The sequence below is a fragment of the Mesocricetus auratus genome, unplaced genomic scaffold (assembly GCF_017639785.1).
Source record: "Mesocricetus auratus isolate SY011 unplaced genomic scaffold, BCM_Maur_2.0 Super-Scaffold_6723, whole genome shotgun sequence".
Lineage (NCBI taxonomy): Eukaryota > Metazoa > Chordata > Mammalia > Rodentia > Cricetidae > Mesocricetus > Mesocricetus auratus.
Window position 1 is genome coordinate 3,259,759 of NW_024429183.1, and position 20,296 is coordinate 3,280,054.

General features: G+C 51.2%; 1 protein-coding gene across 2 annotated transcripts in view; it reads left to right on the forward strand.

The window, feature by feature from the left end:
• CUNH16orf74 (chromosome unknown C16orf74 homolog) overlaps positions 1 to 19,354 on the forward strand; it is a 28,325-nt gene extending 8,971 nt beyond the window's left edge. Inside the window, exons 3-4 of one of the 2 annotated variants that reach the window (XM_040735826.1) lie at positions 16,726 to 16,887; positions 19,027 to 19,354. In XM_040735826.1, coding sequence (XP_040591760.1) covers positions 16,726 to 16,887; positions 19,027 to 19,049 — 185 coding nt within the window. In that variant the 3' untranslated portion in view covers positions 19,050 to 19,354. Of the gene's footprint in view, positions 1 to 16,725; positions 16,888 to 18,903 lie in introns of both variants that reach the window. The other variant, XM_005073101.4, reaches the window with a different exon arrangement.
• Positions 19,355 to 20,296: the final 942 nt, after the last annotated feature.

Below are 20,296 nucleotides of genomic sequence, written 5' to 3' on the forward strand. Positions count from 1 at the left end.
CTCCATCTCACACAGTCTTCCTCTATCTTCTCCATCTCACACAGTCTTCCTCTATCTTCTCCATCTCACACAGTCTTCTACCTTCTCCATCTCACAGTCTTCCTCTATCTTCTCCATCTCACACAGTCTTCCTCTACCTTCTCCATCTCACACAGTCTTCCTCTATCTTCTCCATCTCACACAGTCTTCCTCTACCTTCTCCATCTCACACAGTCTTCCTCTACCTTCTCCATCTCACACAGTCTTCTACCTTCTCCATCTCACACAGTCTTCTACCTTCTCCATCTCACACAGTCCTCTATCTTCTCCATCTCACACAGTCTTCTATCTTCTCCATCTCACACAGTCTTCCTCTATCTTCTCCATCTCACACAGTCTTCCTCTATCTTCTCCATCTCACACAGTCTTCTACCTTCTCCATCTCACAGTCTTCCTCTATCTTCTCCATCTCACACAGTCTTCTACCTTCTCCATCTCACAGTCTTCCTCTATCTTCTCCATCTCACACAGTCTTCTATCTTCTCCATCTCACACAGTCTTCCTCTATCTTCTCCATCTCACACAGTCTTCCTCTATCTTCTCCATCTCACACAGTCTTCCTCTATCTTCTCCATCTCACACAGTCTTCCTCTATCTTCTCCATCTCACACAGTCTTCTACCTTCTCCATCTCACAGTCTTCCTCTATCTTCTCCATCTCACACAGTCTTCTATCTTCTCCATCTCACACAGTGTTCTATCTTCTCCATCTCACACAGTCTTCTATCTTCTCCATCTCACACAGCTCCTCTCTCATTTTTCTTCTTTGCTTCTGAGTGCACAGTACCTGTGCTCAGTCCACTGTGTTCCAGGATGCTGTCACTCTGAGGTACTCAGCCAGATTAAACCTTCCAACACTTCATCTTGATAAAGGCTTCATTCATCCTGGAACCAATTCATCCCTGGAAGAGGGGGAATGCTACTGTGACTCATGGGGCAACAGGCAAGGGACCCAACCAGGACCTACCTAGGTCATTTGTCGCTCCATCCCCAGCTAATCTTCCTTGCCAAGGTCCCAGCTCATCTACCTTGTAACATTTCAGCTCAAGGCCACATCATGATTCCAGAGCAGCTCTGTTCCTTATCCAGTGCGTGCACACAACATAGAGCAGATACCCTCCACTGCATAGCACAGCATCCTGCCATTCCAGAGCCTGGTTCAACTTTAGACTCCAAACTCATTTCCCATGAATCCCCACATCAGGATGCCCCTGTGTGTATGTGTGTGGGCTCAGAGTTTTCAGGGAAAAGTGAGATATCCTCCACCCAGCCACACCATGGATTGAGAATCATCTAGAGAATGCTACTGAGTTACACACATGGACTCTGCTGAGGGTTCACCAATGGAAAGCACCATCCATGAAGCCAGGGCACTTTGTAGCTGTCATGGTGGTGAACCCTGAAAACAGAAGGATGGTGAGCTAGAGATTAGCCTGGTCTACACAGTGAACGCTTGTTTTAAAAAATACAAATTTTTGGCTGGTGGGATGGCTGATCAGTTAAGAGCCTTTGTCCCTGCAGAGGGCTTGGGTTTGATTCCCAGTACTTCCATGGTGGCTCACAATTGTTCCTAACTTCAGTTCCAGGGATTCCAACATCATCTTCTACCTTCTGCCAGCACAGACAGATGTGCAAGCAAAAAACTTATACACATAAAATATTCTTTTTTGTTTGCTTGCTTCTGTTTTTCCAGACAAGGTTTCTCTATGTAGCTCTGTCTGTCCTGGAACTCGCTCTGCAGACCAGGCTGGCCTCAAACTCACAGAGATCAGCCTGCCTCTGCCTATCGAGTGCTTGGATTAAAGGTGTGCACCACCACCACCCAGCAAATATTTTTTTAAGTTATTTCTTATTTCTTTTTTTTTTTTTTTTTTTTTGGTTTTTTACCAGACAGGGTTTCTCTGTATTGTTTTGGAGGCTGTCGGTCCATCTTGGCCTCGAACTCACAGAGATCAGCCTGCCTCTGCCTCCCGAGTGCTGGGATTAAAGGCATGCGCCACCACCGCCTGGCTTCTTATTTCCTTTTTAAGGACTTTTTTTTTCTTTATTTCTTCCTTCCCTTTGTTTTTTTTGTTGTTGTTGTTGTTGTTGTTGTTTTGTTTTTGTTTTTTGAGACAGGGTTTCTCTGTATTGTTTTGGAGCCTGTCCTGGAACTTGCTTGGTAGACCAGGCTTGGTCTTGAATTCACAGGGATCCACCTGCCTCTGCCTCCTGAGTGCTGGGATTAAAGGCGTGCGCCACCATTGCCCAGCTCCCTTTTTTTTTTTTTTTTTTTCTGTGTAACAGCTCTGGCTGTCCTAGAACTTGCTTTGTAGACCAGGCTGACCTTGAATTTAAAGATTAAGCTCTGCCTGCCTCTGCCCCTTGAGTGCTAGGACTAACGGTGTGTGCTGCCACCTCCTGGCTAAGACTCATTTATTTCTAAGTATGTTTTTATGCACATGTGAGTTCAGGTGAAGCCAGAAGAAGGTATCAGATCCCCTGGAGCTAGAACTCCAGGTGGTTGTGAGCTGCCTGCTGTGGGTGCCAAGAGCCACACTTGGGTCTCAGGACTTCTGCAAAACCAGCCAGTGCTTCTGACCACTGAGCCACCTCTCCAGCCTCCCGTCCCCAAAAGTTAATTTCTCCACGGCACAGTTTGGCTCCCACAGTGCCTCCTGCCTCAGTGGCCCCTGCTTCCCACACCCGTTCTTCTCTGATAGGGCTCCCCACCACTTTTGTCTCCTGCCTCAGGGTCTTTGGACCTGTTGGTCCCTTTCTGTACTCAAGATGGTTTCAGTCCAGTCCAGACTACTGTTGGGGCCCTTCATGGTTCCTCAGCTTCTCTTCTGTACCCCCTTACAATGCCAGCCTGGGCTGTATGTTCACACAGCCATGTCTACCTCCTCTCAGAGTGATGGCACATAGTGGATACTCAGTATGCTTGTTGTTAAAAGAAAGTCTACCGAGTTGGAGAGTTGGCTCAGTGGTTAAGCGCACTGGCTGCTCTTCCAGAGGACCAGGGTTCAACTCCCAGCACCCACAGGTGGCTCACAACCATCGGTAATGAGATCTGGTGCCCTCTTCTGGCTTTCAGGGATACATCCTGCAGAACACTGTGTATATAACAAATAAACAAATCTTTTTATAAAAAAAAGAATATTCATTAAAAAAAGTCTATCCTGGTTTACAAGCCTGGTCTGGGCTATGTCTCCAGAGCAGACATTTAGCCTCCTGGAGTTCCATGTGTGCCTAGCTTCTGTTTAGGACTTAGATACTCCCAGAGTCCTACTCCATGGTGGTGTCATTGCCAGACATTGAGGTTAGAGGCTCCCAAATCCCTTAGAAGCTGGAGCCCATGTTATAGATGGGACATCAAAAGCCAGGAGGTAAGCACATGGTGCAGCAGAGATGGGGGTGACTTGCAGGGGGCTGAATAGGTCCCCTTCAGGTAAGCATCACAGACTGTTGGGTCCTTGTTTCTCTGCGAGGGAGGTCCCTGCAAGAGTATAACTGAGACTAGTGGTGGCGCACGCCTTTAACCCCAGCACTCGGGAGGCAGAGGCAGGCTGATCTCTGTGAGTTCGAGGCCAGGTTGGTCTACAGAGAAAGTTCCAGGACAATCTCCAAAGCTATACAGAGAAACCCTATCTCAAAAAAAAAAAAAAAAAAAAGGAGTACATAGCTGAGGATCTTTGATGAGCTCACACTATGATTAGAGGGGCTTTATCTAGACTCTAAACCCAGTGACTGGTGTCTTCATGGGTACAGAGACAGAGAAGATGGCCATGAGAAGCTGTGGCAGAGCCTGCAGACATGGGAACCACTTGGAACCAGTTTAGGCAGGAAAGAGTTACCCTTGGGGCCTCCCTAGGACTCCTGGCCCCAAATACCGCCTCCGTTGCAGGCCGTTGGTCTCCAGAGCTGTTGGGCATAAAGTCCCACTGCCTCAAGTCCCACAGTTGTGGTCATCTGTTAAGCAAGCCCCAGGACACTTGCCCATGCTAGAGGAGATAGATAGAGGCTAGCCCAAGTGGCTGATGGAGCAAAGTTAGTCAGCCAGTCACTGTGTCCTCCTGGAAGCTCAGAAGGAAGAGGGTGAGGAGGGCTGTATCTCTTTTGTCACAACTCCTAAGGCAGTGGTTCTCAACCTGTGGGTGGAGACCCCCTTTAGTGGTTGAATGACCTTTTCCCAGGGGTCACCTAAAACCGGCAGAAAGCAGATATTTGCATTATGATTTATAGCAGTAGCAAAATTACAGTTAGGAAGTAGCAACAAAAAATAATTTTATGGTTGGGGTTCACTGCAACATGATTGTATTAAATGGTCACAGCTCCAGGAAGGTTGGGACCACTGTCCTAAGGAAACAAGAGGGTAGAATGGCCTCCCGAGAGAGTCTGATTCTGCTTGGTATGACTGACAGGCCGTGCCTTTTCTGCTCTGAAAGTCAACTCTAAGACTCTAGAAGAGGAAGGGAAAAGGGAGAGCCAACACCAGCTCCACCCCTACCCCAACTCTGCCCTGCTAATTAAAGTCCCTTCTAAACCATCAGCTAACAAGAATCCCCTAGGCTAGCAATTAGACCCCAAGACCTCACAACCAGGCCAGCGCACTGACCTGTGGGTCAGTTGAATAAATGAAGTACCTTCATTTCTTCTGGCCCCCTTTTTTGCTCAAGGAATGCTCAGATGATTTGCTACCCCACTCAGGACTCTCTAGCCCAGGGATCTAAAGCTTTGGCACACATGGGAGTCATCCAGAGTGTCTCAGGGTCTATTGCAACACGGCCTCCAGCAGATGGGCCAGGTGTCGTGTGCTGGGTCCCAACTATCCTTTATGCTCCCCCCACTATAAACAGTAAATTAAGCCGGGCGGTGGTGGCGCACTCCTTTAATCCCAGCACTTGGGAGGCAGAGGCAGGCAGATCTCTGTGAGTTCGAGGCCGGGCTGGACCGACAGCCTCCAAAACAATACAGAGAAACCCTGTCTCGTAAAACCAAAAACAAAAAAACAAAAAAACAGTAAGCTAATAGTTTCCATAATCAGATCTATATAGGTTTGACCTTACAGGTTTAGTACAGCGTGCTACTCTTGCACAAACAGGGAAAAGATTCAGTGGTCTAGGCCAAAAAGCCTATTGATTTCTCCACAGTGATAAACTGGAGTACTTGTTCTCCAAAGCTGACAGCATAGCCAGTCTTCAAAATGCAAATTATATGTGTATGGCCAGGCATGGTGTGGTACATGCTTTTAATCCCAGCACTGGGGAGGCAGAGGCAGGTGGATCTCTGTGAGTTTGAGGCCGGGCTGGTGTGTATGTATGTATTTATATGCGTATGCATATTCCTGTAAAGAGACTGGTGCTTGGGATGTAGCTCAGTTGGCAATTCCAGCATTCAGCAGGTGGAGGCAAGAGGATCCAAAGTTCAAGGTCATCTTCAGTTATATAGAAAGTTCTAGGCCACACAGGGTGGTCAACACAGGGACCTAGACTACACCAGATCTCCTTCTGGAACCTTCTGTACAGAGCCTGCCCGGGCAGCTCCAGCCCAGGCTGAGTTCTGAGAGCACTGACCTTGAGAGCCTGTTTGAAACTCAGGAGTTCCTGATAATAGATGCGGCCCTGTTCTGTGCCCAGGGCAATGTCTAGCTCTCTGCCCCACACTAGGACTTAGCCCTCTTGTCTCCCTTGTCACCAGTGCTTAAGCTAAGCCTCAGCAGCACCCGATGCTCAGGAATTAGGGCAGCAGCCCCCGTGGGTGGGAGCAGATGCCCTCTCTAATCACAGGTGCCACCCCCACCCCTGTGCCACCTATCGAGGACCCCCAGCCTGAAGCCATAAAGTCAGCGCTCCGCCGGGCGTTGGTGGTGCACGCCTTTAATCCCAGCACTTGGGAGGTAGAGGCAGGTGGATCTCTGTGAATTCGAGGCCAGCCTGGTCTACAAAGTGAGTTCCAGGACAGTCTCCAAAGCCACAGAGAAACCCTGTCTTGAAAAACCAAAAAAAAAAAAAAAAAAAAAAAAAAAGTCAGCGCTCCACTGGCTGCTTATCTGCTCAGACATAACCAGGGGCAGGAGGCTGGCCAGCCTGCTCCTCCCCAGCCCACCTTGCTCCTCCCCGCATTTTTAAAGAACTTTTTGGCCAAGTGTGGTGGCACAGGCCTCTAATGCCAGGGACTCTGAGGCAGAACAGGTAGTTCCACAAGGGTCTTTGATATCAGCAGGAGCTACACAGAGAAACACTGTTTTGAAAAGAATATTCTCTCTGTGTCCCTTAAGAGTTCGATGCCTGTTACAGTGTGTCACCAGCCTGTCCACAACTCTGGGCTACCACTCCCTTAGTGTTCTAACACACTGGGTCCTTGATATTTTCAGAACTTTGACAAGGGACCCCTGGCAGTTGTACCTGGGGCCCCCGGCCCCTACCCACCACATGGCATATGGAAGTGAAAGCAGGTATTTGTCTTTGATTTTGCCAGTCTGACGGCAGAGAGTGCCTTCTTCAGGGAAACTGCTTCATTTCTTTTTTGGTGAGAGCTGGGTCCAGACAGGCCTCCAACTCACAATCCTCCTGCCTCAGCTTCTTGAGTGCTCTGAGTGTTTCCTGTTCAAAGAGGGCAGGAAACTTCCTCAAAACACACAGCCCATGGAGGGCACTCTGGGGAAACGGCCCCTGGTATGGGGGTGCTGTACCCCTTATGTGGCTCCAGCCTTCCTAATGTGTGATGGACGGATTGTGTCAGGGACAGGAAACCAACAGCTGTCAGGTACCTGGTCCAGGCCATGAACACATCTGGGCCATTACCAAAATTTTCTTGAGGCACAGTTCCCACTGTAGTCTAGGCTGGCCTGGAACCTTTTTTGTAGCCTAGGATAGCCTCAAATTCAACAGCCATCCTCCTGCTTCAGCCTCCCGTATACGGGGATTATATAGATCACACCTGTGATCCTCAACTGAGGTTGCTTTGTGCGTGTGTCTGTCTGCGTGTCTGTGTGTCTGTGTCCCACAATGAGAATGTGCCAGACTTCAGAGAAAAGCAAACCCCACTGAGTGAGATATGGTGATACACAGTGTCATCTCAGCATGCAGGAGGCAGAAGCAGGAGAATCAAGAGTTCAAGGCCTGCACAGCAGGCCATGAGTTTATCTCAAGAAATAAGCCAGGGAACCGAGTGGTGGCTACCTATGTCCATTTTAGGGTTGACAGGTTGAGGGCCAGGAGAAAGGGCCAGCACTGATCAGGTGGACGCTGTCTTCTGCACTGAACCCTTGCTCTCCACAGCTGAGACCCCAGCAGCCTTCCCTGAGGGCCCTGCAAATGGCAGGACTGGTTCCTGGATGTGTAGGGTGCAGGCAGGAGATCAGCCCTTAGCCTGATCTCCCCTCAGCCTCTTCACAGGCTCCTCCTAGTGCAAGCTCCAGCTGCAAGTCCCTGACTCCCTGACGCAAGCAGGAGCTTTTCCCTTAATTGAAAAGAGATTTAAAATCATCTCTGTTGGGCCCAGGCTGCTGTGAAAAGGTAAAAACTACCAGGGCCATCAGCCATCACCAAATCTATAGTAACACTAGGCTTTCCCTGTGGTTGGAATTATAAACAGAAGGAAAATGAAAGATCCCTCACAGGCCTTTGCCCCTGTGCTTTGAAAGATTCTCAGCATTCCCTGCCCCTGCTCAGTCCCTGCACTCCTGCCCTAGTACCCTCTTCTCAGTCCCTCCTGCTGCTTTGATTGCTCTCCCCCCCCCCCCACCCCCAGCAGCCTCCTCCAGCCATCTCCCCTCCAGCCACCAGTGGCCTGTTGTTTGTCCTTGTCCCTTTGTGACCAGACTCTGAGTTTCTGTGCCTGTGTCTCCAGACCCAACATCAGATCCCAGTGACTTCAGTGGATGTTAGCTTCCTCCTAGGGAAGTATTCAACTGTCAGGTCCCTGCTGCCTTCTCTCCCCAAGCAGGTCCTGTAATCCCTGTGGCCCACTCTCGGAGAAGAGTAACCCCAGCATCCCACAAAGAGACTCGAGAGTGAGAGGTCACTTGGCAGTTGCTTTTTGTAAAAAGGGGGTGAGGTGAGCACACGCAGGCTTTTACTCTGATGTAGGCGGGGCTGTGTCTCACCCCACTGGTGCGAGCTTCACCTCATACTCGGACATGATTGCCTAATTGGCACAAAGGGGAAATGCGTGATGGAGCTTCAGGAATTCCAGGGGTTGGGAAAACAAGCCCAGCATGAGGTGGGGGGAGGTTTATGGAATATTTGGCTAGCTACCTTTGTCAGAAAAAAAATTTCTCACTCCGTTTTTGTTGCTGGAACCTGGAGTGGGGGGGGTGTGGGCGAGCAGAGAAACATCTGTGGGGTCATTTTGATCTCAGTTTTGTGCCCAGCAGATGGAGCACTGCCTGGCACACGGTGGGTACGCGGACGATGCCGGTTGTCGGGGCCTGAGCTCCTCCAGGGTCAGGATGGGCTTGGGCCCTTATTCAGAAGCGGGTCACAGAAGCCTGACACAAGTGGGCAGCCTTGGCCACATAGGCCTCTTTCCAAGTCCCTGTCTACCCACCAAGAGAGGAAAAGGTGACATCTGGGTGCCATGCTGAGACAGAATTCTTGTTCCTCCTGCCCCCGCCTCCTGAGTGCCGGGGCTGCAGGTGTGCGGCCCGTACCACGTGGTGCTGGGGATAGAACCCAGGCTTTGCGCACGCTGGGTAAGCTCTTTGCCTGCTAAGCTAAATTGCCTGCCTCTAATACCAGTAATAGTCCATCCAGCACCCACCCCAGCTATGCTCGGAGAATGGTCGAGCCCCTATGTCAGGTGGCCTACACACCAGGTGCCTGATACTGGGTTGACGAAGTGCTAAGAGTAAACGGCCTGGCATTAGCAACAGATGGCGCTCCTGGAAGGTGCCCTAGGCCAGCTCTGGGGCTACTCACTTGAGTGGCCTGGGGTAGACTTAGTGACAGTCTGGCTCAGTGGTTCTCAACCTTCCTGATGCTTCGATCCTTTAATACAGTTCCTCGTGCTGCAGTGACCTTCCCCAACCTTAAAACTCTTATTTTTGTTGCTACTTCATAACTGTAATTTCCCTACATATTGTTATGCATTGTAATGTAAATATCTGGTTTTTGATGGTCTTAGGCGATTCCTGTGAAAGGGTCATTTGACCTGGGGTCTCGACCCACAAGTTAGGAACCTCTGGTCTAGACCCTCTATGAGGTTATTTTTTACCCCCAGCAGGGGAGAAAACAGGCTAAGACAGGTGGGGCCACTGCCCAAGTAGATTGAAGCCCAGCTGTCCGTCTGGCTCATGCTGTACTGGGTTCAGCAGGTTGGAGTCCCTTGTGTGTGAAAGTTGCTTTTCCCGTGGAGAGGGAGGTTGTTGGGCAGGCTCTAACAGAGCCAGAATGCTGTTTTACAATGAGCCAGTAGAGGGCACCTGTGAGCCATGTCTGCTCAGGGTCAGCCATTGGCTGCAGCCTGAGTCTGTTAAGGCTTTGGGAGGCTTGAGGAATGCTGAGAATAGGGTAGGGAACCTTGCCCTGCACCTAGGATCCTGGGTGACCTAGGTAGAGGCTAGATGTGAGGTCTTGGTCATGAGCTCACCTGGCCCCGAGCTTTAAAACCAATGAGAAATGGGGGCTGAGGCAGGAAGGTTAGAGACACAAGAGGCTGTGCCTCCTCTAGGCTGGCTATGATCCTAATTCCCTCTGTGGTGTGAGGACGGAGACAGTGGGAATACAGGCTCTGTTCCTCAGTTGGGGAGGCTGCAGCAGGAGAGGGTCGCCCTGGCCCTTGCCAGTGGGATTACTGCAGGCCATGTCATCCACATGTATATAGTTTCTATGAGCTCCATAATTTACTGCCAGGGAAATAGAGGCTCAGAGAGCCAGGCCACCCATTTCCATGCTCACCCTAGTTCAAGGGCTCCCAACTCTGTGAATCTCCAGGAAGCTTTATAACAACCAGTACTCAGTCCAGAAGGCAGAGAGACTCAGCACCTTGGGGGTCAGAGCGGGAACAAGGGTGGCTATAACTCCTGGGTAAGTTGTTACATCTCCCAGGGTGAAAGCCAAAAAGAGACAGGAAGAAGAAAGCTGGGTGTGGTAGGGCACATCTGCAAACCCAGCACTTGGGAGTTGGGGGCAGGAGGATCAGGAGTTCAAGGCCAGTCTTGGTTATGGGAAACCCTCAAAATCAAAAGAAACCTTCAGAGAATCCCCACGGGGAGCCTCGGGGACACCATGGCTGGCCACCTCCGAGTTCAGCTTCTCTGAGGGCAGCTTAGGCTGAGTCTGTGGAGTCCGGTTAACTGAGGGGGTGCATAGAACAATGCTCAAGGTGGGGACCCCAGCACTTGGCACAGCCCACAAAGGCCTCCTGCTCCTGGTCCTGCTCCTGCTCCAGGCCTAGGCCAAGCCTGGATCCCTGGTCTGTGCCCTGCCTCACCTGTCCCTCTGGAAATAGGCTTCTAATCGCCTGAGGCAGTCATGGAACTGACAGACCACAGCTCTGGCCCCCAGGGTGGCTGGCATTTGTTTTTTAATCTTCACTGTTGCCTAATCCTCCTGGGAGCTTTGCTTCTGGCCAGTGGCTGCAAGGCTGTGTCCCAAAGCTGAGGGCCAGGAACCTGCCCTTTCCCTCTCCCTCCCTCCTTCCCTCTCCTCCCTAACATTGCTCCTCCCAGTGTCCCTCCCTCTTCCCTGCTTATTCCCCTCTCCCTCCTCCCTCTTCTCTCTCCTCCTCCCTGTCTCCAGCATCTTTCAGGGTTCACTGAGTCCCAGATACTTTAGCTGTGGGCTCTGTCCTCAAGCTCCAGGCCGTTAGGACGGAAGTCCTACTGGCGGAGTATCACTCATCACTACTGTGTCAGAGCGTGGTGGGGGTTTCGAGTGAGTAGGAGGCTTCTCTATCACTGTGGGATGGTCAGCACTTCCCTTTGTTGAGGTCTCTGGGAGTAATAGAGACAGGACTGATAGGACAGAGCCCAATCCCCAAGTCCCTGGCTGTGCAAGTCCCTTCATTTAGCCACATACATATGGCCCAGATGCACACACTGCCCACATGGCCAGGCTCTGCTCTCAGATTTAAGGTTGGCATGAACATGTCCAGGCTGGGAGACTCTGTTGGCCCATTGGGACATCAGACTTGCCCTAGACCCACTTCCTGGGGATTATCCTAGGTGTGAGGCAGCAGGGACTGGCCAGCCACAAGCTCTCATCCGGGACCTGTCAGCTGCCTATAAACAGAACTTTATCAGAATGGACTCATGCCCTGTCATCCCGTAGGTTCTTGGCTGACAGCACGCCACAGAGGCAGAGTTGTAGGTGATAGCCTACTGCAGAGGAAGTACCTGCAGGGCTCTGCAGGGAACGGTGTGCGCCATTATTCATCATCGCCAGGACAGGAAACATTGGCACTGTGAGTTGTTCAGTCTCTGACTTAGGGACTCTGGCTGCCTCATGCCAGCTGGTCAGCCATGTGCATGCAAATTATTGTTCTCTCTGGTCCTCAGCTTCTACATCTGTGTAATGGGCAAGCAGCCCTTGGCAGAGAGAGCTATGAACTGAGAGGAAAGACCATGTCAGCCCCAGGAACTGGATTTGTACCCCAGCAACTTCCCCTGCTTTTGTCTGTTTCCCACACTGGCTTCTTTGCGACACCACTGTGCTAGAATGTCTCAGCCAGGAAGTCTACAGGTCATGGGGAGGGGCTGAGCTTGTCAGGTCCCAGCATGAGAAGGGGTGAAAGTAGGATGTGCAAGGGGAGAGGGAGATGCTAGCCATGCACCAGTCACCATGGTGACTACTTCCCAACAGAGATGGGTGGGTTTGGCTTTGGATTTTGTCAATAGAGAAAGGGATGCTTTGAGGAGTCAAAGCTAAACCACAGGTGACAAAGAGTGGAGGTCTCACTCTGCCTCAGGCAGAGAGAAGGCTTCACTGAGCCAGGCTGGAGCACCAGCGGGGAGGTCATCTGCCGCTGGGCTCCTTCTTGGAAGCCTGCAGGGAGGAGCGACCTGAATTTGGATCACATGAGAGGCAGGACTTCTCCACAGGGGTTTGCAACTTACGGGGATTTTGATTTCACTGGTGGTGGCTTCTGTTCACTGCCTTCCAAACTGTCAGGATCCTCAGCCAATTGTCTGGAGGTTCCTGGGAGAGACTTAAGTGGTTACTCAAGGTACTGGTGGCTAAGTGTCCCTCCTGTGTGATGCAAGCAGGTGCCAATCCCAGCCCCACCCCCATGTGTCAGGCCACCCACCCTGCCATGCCAGCTGCTCCCCAACCCCCCTTGGGTGTGGCTGGGTTGCTAGAAGGACCAATGGGTCTCACCAAGACATGTCACACTTGGCCACAGGCATGAACACCTCACCATCCCAGCTGTGGCGTCACAGATGGTGCTGACCCCTCCTTGGCCACAGGCATGAACACCTCACCATCCCAGCTGTGGTGTCACAGATGGTGCTGACCCCTCCGTGGCCCTGGCATGTGACAGTGCACACACACTGTGAATGTGCGGTCCTGACATGAAATGACACTCAGTGTCCTTCCCAGGGAAGCACCTCTGTGTCTTTGTGTCCTGTTCCTTTGCGGGTTGGATCGTGTCACTGAAAGATCTATATATTGAGAGGTTGTGGGAGCTCATGACTGCAACCCCAGCACTGAGGAGGCTGAAGCAGGGAGTTTGAAAACAGCCTGGGATACATAGAAGAGCCTGTCTCAAACCAAAAGAAGACAGGACCAAGTTTTAATCAAAATAGTCATGGGGGGGGACAGGAGGGGGGTAAGGTTCATCAGCCAGGATCAAAGTGATTCTTGACTGGTCTTGTTCAGTTCTCCATGGTTACTTGGACTGGGCTTGGGTGTGGCCTTACCACGCGGTGACATGTTTACAGGCTCTGCCCTTCCTGGAATCCTGGATCCCTGCAGGCGGAGGGCAGTAATATGGAGATGCTAGGTGCCTTTTCTCTGAGGCCAGCAGGTGTCTCAGGGGCTCTTTGTGCTTTCAGCCTTGAAGGGAGACGTACATCTCAGCTAGTCAGTCACAGCTTAGACATCTGGGGATTCACAGGCCTGCATGCAGGTCACCTGCCTCCATCCTGCCACGTACTCCAGGGGCCCTGACCTGCTGGGGTCAAAGCTCCCAGCAATAATTCCTTTTAATTTTTGTTTGTTTGGTTTTTTTGTTTTTTGTTTTGTTTTGTTTTGGTTTTGGTTTTTTCGAGACAGGGTTTCTCTGTGGCTTTGGAGGCTGTCCTGGAACTGGCTTGGTAGTCCAGGCTGGTCTCGAACTCACAGAGATCCGCCTGCCTCTGCCTCCCGAGTGCTGGGATTAAAGGCATGCGCCACCAACGCCTGGCTGTTTGGTGGTTGTTGTTGTTGTTGTGTTGTTTGTTTTTTTGTTTTGTTTTGAGGCAGGGCTAAACTTGTGTATGTATATTTTTGTTGTTGTTTTCTTTTTCTTTTAAAGTTATTTCTTTATTTGTTACATGTGCATTGGTGTTTTGCCTGCATGTATGCCTGTGTGAGGGTGTTGGATATCCTGAAGCTGGAGTTACAGACAATTGAGGGATGCCATGTGAGTCCTGGGAATTGAACCCAGGTCCTCCAGAAGAGCAGCCAGTGTTAAACTGCTGAGCCACCTCTCCCACCCTTTTTTTGTGTTTTGGCTGTCACAGAGATCTACCTGCCTCTGCTTCTGATTGCTGGGATTAAAAGCATGTGCCACCTCCACCACCCAGCTAGTCTTTTCTTTTTTTCTCCCTTTTTTTTTTTTCCGAGACAAGATTTCTCTACATTGCTTTGGAGGTTGTCCTGGAACTCACTCTGTAGACCAGGCCAGCCTTGAACTCACAGAGATCTGCCTGCCTCTGCTGGGGTTAAAGGCATGGGCCACCACTGCCCGACTCCATCTAGTTTTTGTTTCTTAAGGTAGTCATACTGTGTCTCCTGGCTAGCCTTGGACTCTTGGTCCTTCCACCTCTGAGTGCTGGGATCACAGGTGCGCTCCACCATGCCTGGTACAGGAAGCATGGTCTTCAGGCTCTGGTGCATTTGATGTCCTCCTGGGCCAGTGTTTGACCTCCCACCCAGCCAGTGGCCCAAGGCAGGCCAAGCATTGTTACTTCTACCCATTCTGTTCCTTAGAACGAGTCCCTGAGTCCCCTCCCCACTAGGATTGAAGCACCACAGCTTGGGGACATCCTGACAGTGGCCAGGGCTTACCTGAAAGTGGTAGAGACAGTCATTCAGGTAATTTTCCTGTCTCATTCTGCATGGTTTGGTCCTTCAAGGCTGACTGGGGCCAAGGGGTAATAAAGGAAGGACAGACACAGACAGGAAAGCTGGAAGCAGGTGTCTGTGCTTGCTCTGATGGGGACAGCTACTATATAACTGCAGCTGAGAAACTGGTTGCACTTTTCTATGGGCAACGTAAGGAAGGGGGTTAGCTAGTCTTGGTGAGGTCTCTGTAGGAGAGCAACATCTGGACTGTAAACATCTGGGAGAAGGAAGCTGCTATCAACATCCCTTCTCAGATCCAGAGAGGCTTTGCCATTCCTGTGGATCTGAGGTACTGGGGTCCTTGACATGGCTGTGCCCGTGTCAACAATATACATTCACTCGGGCCTTCATTTCCTGCAGCCCCCAAGTCTGGTGTTCTTGGGGTGAAGACAGGACCCAAGCTCAAAGGTTGCTGAAGGTTTTGATTACTTAATGTAAAATTTAAAACTCTGTCACTTGCCGGGCATTGGTGGCGCACGCCTTAATCCCAGCACTTGGGAGGCAGAGGCAGGCGGATCTCTGTGAGTTCAAGGCCAGCCTGGTCTACAAGAGTTAGTTCCAGGACAGCCTCCAAAGCCACAGAGAAACCCTGTCTCGAAAAACCAAAAAAAAAAAAAAAAAAAAAAAACTCTGTCACTTGCTCTGCTCCAGACTCCATGCTGGACTCAGGGGGACCAATAAAGAAATGATGGCTATTCTAGGTACCCTCAGCGAAAGCAGAGGTAAGAGCTGTCTGTCCTCTCAGTGCCCGTGACTAAGCAAGCACAGACAGGTCAAAGAGGTCATGAGATGGCCTGAGCCATCTTCGCCAAAGATGAACATGCTATGCTGGATTTTGAGGGATGAATAGGAGCTCATTCCTCTGATAAAGGAAGAAAGTGCATTTCAGGCAGGGGACCAGCAAAGGTGTGAAGGGGCTGAAGACTTCATGACTCTTGGTCCTAGATGGGAACAGGTGTTCCTCCAGATGGGACTCTGAGGTCATCTTCAGTTTTTGAAGCCTTGGGATTAGGTCAAATTAAAACTCTTTCCACTAGGGCTGGAGAGATGGCTTAATGGTTGAGAGCATCTGATGCTCTTTCAGAGGACCCGAGTTTGGTACCCAGCACCTTCATGGCACCTCACAACCATCTGTATCTCCAGTTTCAGGGGATCCAACACCCTCTTCTGGTCTCCATGGGCACCGGGCACTTGGTTCACAGACATTTATTCAGACTTTCAAACATATAAGATAGAATAAATAAACCTAAAACTTAAAAGGAGAAAGCCTTTTCATGCTGTGTGTGGTGGCCCATTCCTGTAATTCCAGCTCTGGGAAGGTTGGGGTAAGAGGATCACCTTGCATTTGTACACAGCCTGATTTCTGAGCAAGTTCCTGTTTAGCCTTACCCTGGGCTAGAATGAGATCTTGCCTCAAAAATGAAAAAAAGACAAACAAGCAGGAAACCCAAATCTTGTCCTCATGCAGGACTTTTCAGAGCCTTTGGCTGGCAGAGCTGTGAGTGCCCAGCAGGAGAATAAATGATTCCCAACTCAGTGGCTATAATGCCCCTTCCTGGAGCATCTCAGAAGGCCAGGTGTCCCAGGGGATGGACTTTGGGAAATGTTGCTCATACCTGAGAAGATGCCACTCAAAGGCCACTACCCCCACTCATATCTCTGGAGCTCACTACCCCCACTCATATCTCTGGAGCTCACTCACTACCCCCACTCATATCTCTGGAGCTCACTCACTACCCCCACTCATATCTCTGGAGCTCACTCACTACCCCCACTCATATCTCTGGAGCTCACTACCCCCACTCATATCTCTGGAGCTCACTACCCCCACTCATATCTCTGGAGCTCACTACCCCCACTCATATCTCTGGAGCTCACTACCCCCACTCATATCTCTGGAGCTCACTACCCCCACTCATATCTCTGGAGCTCACTACCCCCACTCATATCTCTGGAGCTCACTCACTACCCCCACTCATATCTCTGGAGCTCACTACCCCCACTCATATCTCTGGAGCTCACTCACTACCCCCACTCATATCTCTGGAGCTCACTACCCCCACTCATATCTCTGGAGCTCACTACCCCCACTCATATCTCTGGAGCTCACTCACTACCCCCACTCATATCTCTGGAGCTTACTACCCCCACTCATATCTCTGGAGCTCACTCACTACCCCCACTCATATCTCTGGAGCTTACTACCCCCACTCATATCTCTGGAGCTCACTACCCCCACTCATATCTCTGGGGACAGACAGCTCAGAGCCCTCACGGAGCTGTGCAAGGGGGGTGCATTTTCCTTTCCCGAGCCTCAGTTTCCCTGTCTGTGCAGTGGAGCAGAGGCACCCTCAGAGTGAGGCAAAGGGACTGAGTGACTGGCAGACACCGACAGAGGGTCTGATGCTCTCTCTGTCTTGTCCTGTACCCCCCAGGCTTTAAGATGTGTGTCAGCAGCAGCAGCAGCAGCAGCAGCAACAACAACCACCATGAGGAGGCACCTGTGCTAAACGACAAGCACCTGAGAGTCCCCAACATCATCATTACACCCCCAACCCCGACGGGCATGGGGCTGGCCAGAGACTTCAAGCGACCAGGTGAGGCAACACCACTATTCGAGAGACTGCCCCCAGGACCCCTTCTGTGCCATGGCCTGACCTGGTTCCCATCTCTGTGGTCACTCCACCCTGGGCCTTTTGTCATGATGCCAGCCCTAGCTAGACGTAGCTTGTCTGGCAATTGTCTGAGCGGTCCTTGCTGGCAGCTGGGAGGATGATGGATTGGTCTGGGCTGGCCCCCATGCCCCATCTTAGCCACTCACTGGAATAGAAAGATGCTCCGTCCCTGCCAACAGCAGGGTGCACTGTCTTCCAAGGTGCTGACTACAACAGCTCAGACAACAGGATAGACTGGGAAACAGCCCCATGCCAGGCTGTGACTGTCCCTGGGTCTTCCAGATGTGAGGGGAGGGAAGACAGGGAATGTTCCCGACCAGGTAACATACTGGGTGGGGTGCAGACTGCTTTCTCAACTGTCTCCTGCTGATGCCCTTGAAGCTGGCAGAAGAGACTGCTCTCTTGTGCACTGGATGGAGATGCATTGAGCCAGGCCTGGCCAGACAGGTCCACAATTGGGGAAGCGAAGGCAGAAAGATCACAAGTTCTAGGCCATCTAAGCTTCAAAGAAAGCCCAAGGCCAGCCTGGCAACTTAGCCAGCCCCTGTCTCGAAATAAGTATTAAAAGGGGGTTGCCTGCGCTCAGTGATGGAGCTCCTGAGGCCCTGGGTTCTGTCCATCTGCCTGCAACACCAAAGGGGAAAAGAAGGTTGGTGGTGGGGGGGATGCTTGTGGCTGACGGCCCATACTGGGGAAACCGGCCATTTTCTCATAGGTGCTCAGGAACAGACTTAGCATAGGTCTCACCCCTCGGCTACAGACGAGCAAACTGAGGCTCACAGCGGCTGATGAACAGTTGATATAGAAACTATTGAGTCCCATAGCAGTAGGTGTTATCATGGCAGAGCAGGCCCAAAAGGAATAGGTCCCAGGGAGAGGTAGGAGTTGGCAGAAAGGCAGACAACCACCCCAGATCCCTGCAGAGGGCAGCCATACCGGTACCTTATCAGCAAATCAGACTGTCCTCTTCAGGAAACTGCCACACCGAGGGTCAAGCTTCCAGCATACAGGCCCAGCCAAACCACGGTACTCACCCTCCTTTGTGACCTTCCCAGAGCCCCTCACCAGGCTACATGATGAGGCACACCTCAGTTATTCCTTACTCCATCACTGTGGGCTGTAGGTACGATTTGTAGCTCTGCTTTAAAGAATGGGCAAGGAAGGGATGCAGGGAAGGACAGCAACTCACTTGAGGACCCACAGCAAAGCAGAAGAGGAGCCAGGCTCCTGCCCATTGCTTCTCTGCCTCCCGGCTCATGTCCAGGCAGACCAGAGAGGACAGCAGAAACCCAGTCCTCAGCTTTGTCACAGGGCACTTCCAGTATCCCCTTCTGTAATGCTCCCAAGGTCAGCAGCTATGTCCCCCCAAAATTGTGAGGTAGCATTTCAGGCTAACACTGAGTTCTTAGGAGGCCTCTGAACCTCGGAAGAAGTTCCTTTTAGGTATAGACAACTGTGGGATGCCTGGGTCCAGATGGGTGGCCCACACAATTTCTCAAACCCACACCATACTTCCAGAATTCCACCTGCCCCTTAGATGTGCTACTGTGAGTCTCCCTAAGCCTCAGTGGCGTCCTCTGTGCAGGGAAGACAGGAGAGAGGAGTCTTTTGAGTACCTCAGGCCCTGCACATGGCTGTGCTATTGATGCTACTAAGAGAAACATCACTAGACTGGACCAGGGCCTGTGAATTGGGAACGCTTGTTACACACCCCAGGAACCCTGAGAAGATCCCCAGCTCTGAAACATCCTTCAGATCTGAAACCCAAGGAGATTCTGATCTCCCCCAGTTCCTAGGAAGGCCTAGGTGGTGGGGGACCTGAGTCACGGGGGATCCTTCTCAGCCTAGGTTGTGGGGTCCTGGGGTGGTGGCCTAGGGAGGCTGACCAAGGAACTGTTGAGGTGTGTTCTCCCTGATGCTGACCCCTCTGTCTCCTAGCCTGGACAGATGAGCCAGGGTCTTACCAAGACGACAGCGAGTTGGATTCTGAAGCCTGAGAAGTCACGGACTGGTGGGACCCACCTCCATGGCTGCTCCCTGCCTCACTGCCCCTTGCCTCAGGTGTTGGGGACATGGCTACCTGAGCAGCTGGATGAGGACAGTGAACGGGCCCTGGGCCAAGACAAGAGTGGCCAGAGAAACACAGCCGGGCTCTGGCCACAGTGAAGCAGACACCTGTCGCCTCCATGTTCTCACCAGCGCCCCAGACCCCAGCTTGGTGAAGAGGAGATGGCCCTGCCCTACGGCCACTGTGACCATGGACCCTGGCCCTCAAGGTCACAGCACACAAGGACTTCTCTCCAGTGCAGGGCCTCTGTTTTTTACAATTTGTTTTACAGGTACAGAACCCACATCCTGAGAGAGATTTATAAATAAAACTCCTTTGTGACATGTGGAGTCCTGCTTCTTAGGTTTGGGGGGGCGGTGTCTACCTTGCCAGGGTGAGGGGCAGGGAGGGCATCACAGGCAGTCAAGGCTGAGAGCACAGTGTGTCCACACTCTAGGCCTCAGCCCACAGAGCTTGCGAAGCAGCCAGGGAGTGTTATTTAAAGGAAGATGAGAACACATTGCAAGGACCGCCCACTGTTGGTGAAGACACTCACAAGAGATTCTGGCTTCCTTTCTGGGAGTGCGGCAGAATGAGCATTAGGGTGACTTACTGAGGAGCATTGTGAGGGTGGTTTCTGATTTCTTTTTAATACTTACTTTATGGGTATGTGTGTATACCTGAGTGTATGTCTCAATGCCACAGGTAAGTAGTACCCGCAGAGGCCAGAAGAGGGCGTTGGATCCCCTGGAACTGGAGTTACAGGTGATTGTGAGCCACCAAATGGGCTGAACCTAACTTGTCTCCTCCAAGAGCAGCAGTACTCTTAATCACTGAGCCATCTCCCTAGCCCTAGATATCTGTTTTGTTTGGCAGTTTAGGTCATATAATCATTTTCTAATATGCAATGTTTCTGTCTGATTATGCATCTGATTTTAATCATGTGCATGCATAATTATGTATAAACATAAAAAGGCAACACAGGTTTTCTCTAAAAGCTCACTTGGTATAGTTTTGGTTTTTTTGGGGGGGGCACATGTACCCAAAAGTAACTCAGGAATTGGCCCTTCTACCCTTGAACCAAGATGTAGTGGGAAATATCCAAGTTTGGTGGTCATTGAGGTGAGAGAAAACCTGACCCATTGTTCAGAGAGGGGTGTATGTGTAGCCTGATGCATGTGGGGTCTGAGGTTGGCAGGTGCATTGCTTGGAGATGGGTGTATGCCTAGGACATACAGGTAAGGGAGCAAGGCTTCCTAGGTGTTACTACAAGAGGATGTATGT